At 44.5% G+C, this 9,703-nt stretch overlaps 1 protein-coding gene across 1 annotated transcript; it reads left to right on the top strand.

Annotated features, from left to right (window-relative positions):
• The first annotated feature begins 878 nt into the window (after nucleotides 1–878).
• SMIM23 (small integral membrane protein 23) lies at nucleotides 879–9,500 on the top strand. The gene is made up of 4 exons (XM_008692707.1): nucleotides 879–1,019; nucleotides 8,726–8,777; nucleotides 8,978–9,045; nucleotides 9,288–9,500. Exons 1-4 carry the CDS (start codon nucleotides 930–932, stop codon nucleotides 9,498–9,500), a joined length of 423 nt encoding a protein of 140 aa, XP_008690929.1. The 5' UTR covers nucleotides 879–929.
• The last annotated feature ends 203 nt before the right edge of the window (nucleotides 9,501–9,703 follow it).

Genomic DNA, 9,703 nt, shown 5'->3' with positions numbered 1-9,703 from the left:
GCCAGTAACCGGGAATAGCCCAGACGTCCTTCAGTGGATGAATGGTTCAACAACTGTGTGCGTACATGCCATGGGGTACAATGTGGCGATAAAAAGAAACGAACTACTGATACACTCAACAATCTGGATGAATCTCTGGAGATTTATGCTAAGTACAGAAAAGCCAACATCCAAAGTTTGCATATTTGATTTAGCATTTTTGAAAAGATAAAATTTTAGAAATGGGCAACAGATTCGTCATTGCCAGTGGGGGAGAGGGGACAGAGGGAGGGCGGGGGGCATCCAAGGGCAACACAAAAACCGTCTGGCTTGGGAATTCTGTATCTTGACTGTAGCAATGGATACCCAAACCTACACACACGACAAATATTTAGAATTAAATACACATCCACAAATGAGTACAAGTAAAACAGGAGAGATGTGAATAAGATGGATAGATCGCATCGGTGGCAAACCCCAGCTGTAATACTGTATCACAGCGGGTGCAAGATGTTACCGCCGGGGGAAGCCAGGTGCAAGGTACACCGGATCTCCTGTATTACTTCTTACTATTGCATGTGTGGTTACAACTATCTCAGTAAAGAGTTCAGCTAAAAGTTTTATTGTTTTGTACTTAAAAACTCGCATTTTACTAAACATTTGAAGATACAGAAGAAAAATATCAGAAAAATCATCATCCTGAAATATAATATTTTGATGCACTTTTTTCTGGTTTTTGTTTTTTACACTTATGTGAAAAAAAATGTGAGGGACTGGAATAAAAATCAGGGTGATGACAAGGTGGGGGCCTTGCTGTCTCCCATCTTCTATGACATCAGAATTCAGTGTTTGAGGGATGCCTGGTGACCAGGGGCCAGGAAGGAGGAGGGTACCCATCTGCCTGTCAGGTGGGGGTACCTTGTTCTACCCAGACAGCCTGACCCGAGGCCATGGTGATCCAACAGGTGGGCAGCAGGGGGCGAGTGGCAGCGGAGCTGTTTGAAAGGAGAAGGGGCAGTCGCTGTGAGGACAAGAAACAGGTGAGGCCAGACCAGATGTATGCTGCCTTCCTCCCATCGGGGCTCCCTTTGCCACTGCAGACCGTAAGGCCCTCAAAGTCAGAGGAGGCCTTCAGCCCGACTCTCCCTGGAGCCCGACCTGGTGGGACACAGCACGCATGTTTCAGGGTTTCTTCCCCAAGGCCATTACTGATTGACTCTCTTATTTCATTCCCAGCAGAATGTATGGATTGTTTTAGTTTCCTCCTAGATCCCTAGTGCCTACAGTGGTGCTTGGTGCGTAATAGTGGCTGAATGAACGAAAGAACGAATGAATGAACGAACTGAAATAAATAGGATACGGCTGAATTGTAGAGCTCTTGGAGTATTTGTTCTTAGGGCTAAAATTCAAACCTCATGCAGAGTTTTGTCAAAATGGGAAATGTCATCACCTACAATGCACAGCCCAGGGCTCCCACCCCCTCTCTGTTTCATGTCTTACAACAGGCCCGAGAGGCAGCTATTAACAACCTCATTCACGGATGGATAAACCAAAGCTCAGAAAAGCAAAATGGCCATAGAGCCAGGACCTGCCAGCCTTTGAAACCAGGCCCATCGGATTCCAGGACTCTTAACAAGCTTACCCTGCACTTCATGGCCTCCCAGGTGGAGAAGTGAGGCAGGCGTGTAAAGAGGGCTGGGAATGTCACATAGGCCTTGCACCCCATGGGAAGAGACAGGACTTTGGTCTGAGATTAACAAGAGGACATTGAGGGGTTTTAAGCAGAGCAATGGATGACTGATCTCTATACGTTTCCAAAACCTGTGTTCACTCGTTCATTTAATACACATGCTCCAACTCCTCCCTTGTGCTGGACCTCACAGCACGATGGGGGCCTCGGGGGGCACCTCATCGTGCTGCAGTTTTTCCTAAAAAGAATTCCATAAATACCGAACCCCAGCAAGGCGCTTTTGAGAAAAATCCCCAAAAAAGTTCTGTGGTTCAAGAAATGCCGATGCTCTTGTCCGCCACCCCCCTTGGAGATTTACACTGCTCATTCCCATAATGAAGGCACTGAGAAGTTCTGCAGCAAGGAATTCACTTCTCTTTGTTAACCACAGCATTTCCCAGACCGATCGAATACAAAGTCCCAGCTTTTCTTTTTGAAAGACCTTTCAGCATATTTCAAAATCCATTTTACAGATGAAGCAATTGAGGCTCAGAGAGAAGAAATGATTTGGCTCAGGCCCCAAGACAGCACAAGGAGGAGAACTAAAACTTACTCCTGCCCCTGTTTCCCCCTTTGCCTTCCACACAGCACAAAATACAAACCCAGCAGCACGTGTGCTGGGGAAGACATCATCCTGTAAAGTACATGGACAGAGGGGTTGTTAAAGAAATAGCAGAGCATCAGGTCATGATCCCAGGGTCCTGGGATCGAGTCCCACATCAGGCTCCTTGCTCAGTGAGGAGCCTGCTTCTCCCTCTGCCTGCCTTTCTCTCTCTCTGACAAATAAATAAATAGAATCTTTAAAAAAGAAAAAGAAATAGAGCATTCAGCATGGAATGCTTAACAACCATTCTAAAGAATGAAACAGTTCTGTGTGTCTTATGTGAAAAGATTCCCAGGGAATATTGTTAAGGAAAAAAAAGTGCCCTAAAATTAAGTGTACAATGCGATAATCTACACTGGGCGTACACGCCCAGGCAGTCACCGCCACACACACCCCCCCACCACCAGGTCAAGCTAGGGAACATTCCCGGTGCCCCAGAAGCCTCCTTCGGGCCCCTCCCAGCTCGTCCCCCGCTCCCCAACATAACCATGATTTCTGACCTCTATCATCATAGATGAGCTTTGTACTTTCTTGAATTTCATGTGAATGGAATCAGTGCGTAGCTTTATGCCTGGCTTCTTTCACTCGCCCGTGTATCTGTAAGACTCTGCCGGATTGTTGCTTTGTAATTTATTTTTAGTTTTGAAGTTAATCATGATAATAATATAGTTGCTAGTATATATAAAGAAAACTATCTGGGGGAGAGGCAAATCATGCGAATCTTTTCTCTTCTTTGTGATGGTAGCAGGTCTAAATCCTGCTTCACAAACGCGGGTAAGAAATGTGTTATTTCAAGTCAAATTAAATCTGACTCAGCCCGCATCTAGTGAGTTGGGGAAAATTCAGGGTTAGTCAATACTGTGTGTGCCTTAACCTTTTGTCCACTTTTGCTTGTCCCTGACACTGTCACTCTCCCAACTCACATTGCCTGTTGAAAACAGGTGTCTCTGAATTCGCTGTGCTAAGACCTGCCCAGACACACCACAAAGCCAGTGAGAGTGGGGGCCAGGCCCCTCCCAGGGTCAGGCTGCCCCTCTCTCTTCTCCCACCTGTCCAAAAGACCCCTTTCTCCTGTCCTAATCCTGGGACATCCACCAGAGTCTCCTAAATGATCCTGGACTGACCCAGGTACCAGCGAACGATGTCTCCAGGCAGCTCCTTCACTCCATCCTGCCTCAAAATGCCATGACGAGACTTGCCAGTAACAGGGGCCAGGCTAGCCCTCCCATTGCAGCAACCACAAAACTGATGACGCGTATGAGGCAGCTGCTCCCAGGTGAGGGCCAGCAGGCAGCACAAGAGTGCAGTCCGGAGGGAAGGAAGACTCATGAGCAGGAGACTCGACTCTTTCCCAGTGGCTGCTGCACGGAGGGGTACGGTCCAAGCTGGCATCGCAGTCCTGCTGAGCTGCAGAGTGGGGATGGGGAGGGGGGCAGCTAACGCACTGGACTCTGTAGGACAGATCACTGGAGAAGAGAGAGCTTCGTACTCAGGGGTTCCCCAAGACTCCTTGCTGGAGGGGCTGGGACGTGCATGCAAAGGGCTGGATTAGCCGCTCTCACCAGAGTGGTTGCTCTGCGGTTGAGAGCAGAGCGGAGATCCTGGAGGTTGTCGGAATTCCAGCGCAGCTAGAGCAGAGGAACTCCTGAACACTCAGGCATCTATTTGAGAGCGCACATATACAGACATGTACGTGCATCAATGCACACACATATACAGACACGTATGTGTATATATACACATGCACACACACATACATACATATATTTGGAAAGAAAGAAAACTTTAGAAGCAATGGCCAGGGGCATCTGGGTGGCTCAGGTGGTTAAGCGTCTGCCTTCAGCTCAGGTCATGATCCCAGGGGCCTGGGATCAAGCCCCGCATCAGGCTCCCTGTTNAGCAGGGAATCTGCTTCTCCCTCTCCCTCTGCTCCTCCCCTCTGCTTGTGTTCTCTCTTCTTCTCAAATACATGAATTTTTTTAACAACCTAAAAAAAAATGAAGCAGCAGCAGCAGCAGCAGCAATGGCCAAAGTTTCCACATTAAGAAGGAAATAAAGAAGACTTAAACTCAATGATAGAAAGAAGAAACAGGGGCGCCTGGGTGGCACAGCGGTTAAGCATCTGCCTTCGGCTCAGGGTGTGATCCCGGTGTTATGGGATCGAGCCCCACATCAGGCTCTTCCGCTATGAGCCTGCTTCTTCCTCTCCCACTCCCCCTGCTTGTGTTCCCTCTCTCGCTGGCTGTCTCTATCTCTGTTGAATAAATAAATAAAATCTTAAAAAGAAAAAAGAAAGAAAGAAGAAACAATGATAAAATCAGAAATTAATGAAATAGAAAATGAAAATAATAAATAAAATTAATAAACCTTTTCTTTGAAAATTGGTAAAATTGGTAAATTTTTCATAGTCTAATTTTTTAAAAAAAGAGAAAACACAGATTACCAATATCAAGAATAAAAGGGAACTATCACAATACCTCCTATAGACATTAAAAAGATATGAAGGTAGGGGCGCCTGGGTGGCGCAGTCGTTAAGCGTCTGCCTTCAGCTCAGGGCGTGACCCCGGCGATCTGGGATCGAGCCCCACATCGGGCTCCTCCGCTGGGAGCCTGCTTCTTCCTCTCCCACTCCCCCTGCTTGTGTTCTCTCTCTCGCTGGCTGTCTCTATCTGTCAAATAAATAAATAAAATCTTTAAAAAAAAAGATATGAAGGTAATACGAGGAGGGACTGGACGCCAATGCATTTGCTCACTTAGCTGAAATGTAGAAACTTCTTGGACAACACAGTTTACAAAAGTGACTCAAGGAGAAACAGAAAGTCCAAATGACTACAAGCCCAAAAGATTTCACCAATAAATTCTACCGATCATGTGACAGAAAAAGAAATAATGCCAATCTCACACAAATTCCTTCATAAAATAGAGGCGGAAGAAATGCTCCCTGACTCATTTTAAAGGGGCAACATAACCTTGATTCTAAAACTCCACAAACAGATAGAAAAAAAAAAATCCAATCTCTCTATGAATATAGTTGAAAAGAACAATCTCCACACACAGAAGTAAATCAGCCCAGCAACACAGAAAAAGGCGAATGCATCATGAACACAGGGCTTCCTGCAGGAAGGTCAGGTATTCGAGTCAATCCACGCAACGTGCCGCAGGATCAGACAGGAAGGGCAGCACTTGGTCTCCCAGTGGATACGGGAAGTGCATTTCACTGATCCAGCGCTCATTCTTGGTAAAACTCTCAGAACAGTAGGATCACAAGGAAAGTGGAGAAAGGACAACAAGGGAAAAGCTACAACTCCCTCTACTTCGTGGTGAGCACTCCCACCCCGTCCCCCTAAGACACAGCGCAAGAGGAAGATGTTCGCTTTCGCCACTGCCACTGGCATTTTACTAGTGATTGCAGTCAATTTACAAGACAAGAAAAAAACTAAAGACTTTTTGAAAGATAAAGAGTAGAAAGCGTGAAGTAAAACTTCTTCCCAGACAGCATGATTTTTTATATACAAAATCCTAAACTCTACCAGAAAAAAAGGGAAGAATTAAGCCATAAGACACATAAGACACAAAATCAATTGTGTTTCTATAGACTAGCAACAAACAATTGGAAAATGAAAATTTGAAAACGATACTATTTTTAATAGCATCAAAACCCATAAAATACTTCAGAAAAATGAGGCTGGCCTCTACACTTGAAAATGATGAAACATTGCTAAAAATAACCGAAGACAATGTGATGGAGAGATCCACCATGATCACGGATTATAAAGTATGATATTTTAGAAACATTCTTTTTCACCAAATTGAACCACAGTTTTAATGCAATACTAATAAAAATCCCAGCAGGGTTTTTTTTTTTTAATAGAAACTGCAAAGGTTGATATATACATATATATGTGAAAATGCAAAGGATCTAAGGTAGTCAGAAAAAATTTGAAAGGAGCAAAGTTAAAAAAAAAACTCACACTATGATTTTAAGTGTTACGATAAAGCTGTATGGTCATCTAGACAGTGTGGCATTGACATAAGATAGAGAAAGGGATGGAAAAGCATAGTGACAGTGGAGAGAGCTATTAGGGATTGAACTGTGTCCTCCAAAATCCACATGTGGAAGTCTCAACTGTATTTGGGAATAATTAAGGTTAAATGAGGTCATAAAAGGTGGGTCTCTACTCCAATAGCACTGATGAGCTGATAAGAAGAGAGATACCAGGGATGCACAGAGAAAAGGCCATGTGAGGACACAAGGAGAAGGCAGCCAACCAGAAGCCAAGGAAAGAAGTTTCACCAGAAACCAACCCTGCCTCACACCTTGATCTTGGACTTCCAGTCTCCATAACTGTGAACGAATCAATTTCTGTTGTTAAGTCTGTGGTATTCTGTTATAACGGTTCCAACAAACTAATACAGATTTAGCACTGACATAAAGATTGATATATAGATCAATGAAACAGGATAAAATCCAGAAGCAGACCCACATAAATATGGTGGGCATATTTTTGACAGAAAGCAATGCAATCCAATGAATAATTAGGCTTTTTAAACAAATGATTCTAGAATTGGACATTCATATGAGGAAAAGAATCTTGACCCTTCCTTCCCATCATATACAAAAGTTAATTCAAAATGGACCATATAACTAAATGGAAAGTTATAAGATGCCGAGAAGAAAACAGAGGAAAAAATCTTCACAACCTTGAGTTAGACAAAATTTTTTAGACTGCATATAAAAGGCATAACCATAAAGGGAATATATTTGATCTGAACTTCATAAAAGTTGAAACCTCTTAACTTTCAAACACCCTGGTAAGAAAATGAAGCAGCAAGCCACAGACCTGGAGAAAATAGTCACAACACAAGCATCTGACAAAGAATGTATATCCGAAATAAATAAAGAACTACTAAAACTTAATAAGAAGACAAATTGCCCAATAAAAAAATGAACTGAGTTTTTAATAGACACACCCAAAAAGTAAGATACGTGAATTATGGTCAGTAAGTACATGAAAAGATGCTCAACATCTGCTTTGGACTGAATGCTTATGTCCCCCCTAAATTCATATGTTGAAATCCTAGCTCCCAAAGTGATGGTATTAGGAGTTGGGGGTCTTTGGGAGATGATTCATGAGAGTGGAAGCTTCATGAATTGGAGTAGTGCCCTGCTAAAAAAAAAAAGAACAAAAACAAATAACAACAACAACAACAACAAAAACCAAAGAGCTCTCTCTGCCCTCCACCATGTAAAGATATAATGGAAATGGACGGAACCCAGAAGAGTACCCTCACCAGAACCTGACCATGCTGCCCTCCTGCATCCCGAATTTCCAGCCCCCAGAATTCTAAGAAATAAATTTCTGTTATATAAGCCATCAGGTCTGTGGTACTTTGTTACAGCAGTGCAAATTGACTAAGACAACATCATTAATTGTTGGGGAAGTACATAGAAAAACTAGATCAAGGTACCACTACGCAACTAATAGAATGCCCAAAATCAAGAAGATTCCCGATGGGGACGTGGAGCAACTAGCATTCTCGTGTTGCTGGCAGAAATGTAAACTGGTTCAAACCCCTGGGAAACAAGTTGGTGGTTTCTTATCCAATTAAATGTACACCTGCCAGCATTTTCATTTCTGGGTACTAACCCAAGCAGAATGAGAACGTACGTCCACACACAGAGTTGTACCCAGTGTTCATCAGCAGTTTTATTCATGATCGTCAGAAACTGGAAACAGCCCAAAGTCTATCAATAGGTAAAGAGATAAACTGTACCATATTCATACAATATGTTACTCATCAATAACACTGAACACACAAACACGGCGACATCCCACAATCATTATGTTGAGCAAAAGACTATGAAGTCATTCATGAAGTTATAGGCCAGGCAAAACTACTCCATAGTGACGGAGCAGATTAGTGGATCCCTCTGGCAGGGTGAGGGTAAGGAGGGAACAGACTGTAAAAGGGCACACGGGAACTTTCTGGGATGATGGAAATGTTCTTTCTCTTGCCTGGGATGGTAGTCCGCAGGTGTGGACATGTCAAAACTCATCAAACTGTACATTTAAAATGTGTGCATTTTATTGTCTGTGAATTATACCACAATAAAGTTGATTCCTCTTAAAGATCATTTAGAGCAAAAAATGGAAAGGCAAGGCAAGGAATGAGAACAGAGGGGGGTCTTCTCAGCAGGGAGAAGGGAGGGAAAACACCAGTGGAATGTCACTAGGCTGCCATGTTACCTACTTCTGCAAAGTTTGGGGGTTTTGTAGTAAGCATGCATGACGTAGATAACTGGAAAAAAGTTAAGCTCTAAAAATGACTTTACAGCACCCCTCTGTGAGGGCAGCAGGGATGCCTGCCTGGCCCCCAGTGAGTCACCTCCTTCCTCCTCTTCTTGCCACCAGACACTGTTGGCGTTGCTGATCTTGGTGCTGTACGTGGGCACAGGAATATCAGGTGAGCATTCTGGAAGCTGAGAAAGGAGGAGCCGAGCCCACCCGGAGTCAGGAGGGGTATTCTGGAGATGGCTGCATGCCAACAGGCCCTCCAAAGCTTGCCTTCTCCTCCCCTCTTCACCCACTGGGATGACCAACCATGTTTATTTCAATGACTGCTCATTTGCCCTTGTTAAGAGGTGATGTTTGTGCCTGTTTCAGGAAGAAGTTGGGAGGTGTCAGAAAGGATCAGAGAATGTAACTATCCCCAGAATCCTGTGGCTTCCCAGGTAACATATTCAAAAAAGATGCTGAGGGGATGCCAAGTTTGGCTGAGGAAATCTGGGAAGGCTTCCCAGAGGTGTTGTGGGTGACTGGATCTTGAAGGCTAAGTAGGAGCTGGCCAAGGGGAGAAGGTGGGGATGGCACTCCAGACAGAAGGAATAGCTTTTGCAAAGTCTCAGGAAGCTTTTCGAAAAAAGGGGTCCTATGTGAAAAAGCTCAAGATGTAGTTTTGATGTCTGCCTTTCAGGGATTTGAATACCAGACCAATGAACCCACAGAAGAGCCAATAAATGTCATCAGAACCTGGTTGAAGGAAAACTTGCATGTTTTCTTGGAGAAGCTAGAGAAAGAGGTGCGAGAGCTGGAGCAGCTGGTCCGGGACCTGGAGGAGTGGTTAGATGCTCTTCTGGGAGAGGGGGACCCAGAGGATCCCTGCTCCAACTTCAAAAATCACCTGTGAGGGCCCAGGGCTGGAACCTGGGGAGGACGCCAAGCAGAAGTGGAGAGTTGGGGAGGGGGGAAGAGCTGCCAGGGGCTCGTCTAATAAGGGCTGAGCTGTGACACGTGGATGTCAAAGCAGGCAAGAAAATAAAATAGTTGGGACACTAAGAACCTTGCTGGCACCACTGCTGGTTCATGAACGCTGTCAGGACGACCCCAGGG

This window comes from Ursus maritimus, unplaced genomic scaffold (assembly GCF_017311325.1).
Source record: "Ursus maritimus isolate PB19 unplaced genomic scaffold, ASM1731132v1 scaffold_15, whole genome shotgun sequence".
NCBI classification, from domain to species: Eukaryota; Metazoa; Chordata; class Mammalia; order Carnivora; family Ursidae; genus Ursus; species Ursus maritimus.
The sequence above is the reverse complement of the archived record's forward strand: the minus strand, read 5'-3'. Positions and strand labels throughout refer to the sequence as shown.

Excerpts from the sequence above, each read along its gene's own strand:
- SMIM23 (XM_008692707.1), top strand. The coding sequence starts at position 930 with ATGGTGATCCAACAGGTGGGCAGCAGGGGGCGAGTGGCAGCGGAGCTG. Across the intron at positions 1,020-8,725 it reads GCTGTGAGGACAAGAAACAG|ACACTGTTGGCGTTGCTGAT; the intron begins GTGAGGCCAGAC and ends TCTTGCCACCAG. Across the intron at positions 9,046-9,287 it reads AGAATCCTGTGGCTTCCCAG|GGATTTGAATACCAGACCAA; the intron begins GTAACATATTCA and ends TCTGCCTTTCAG.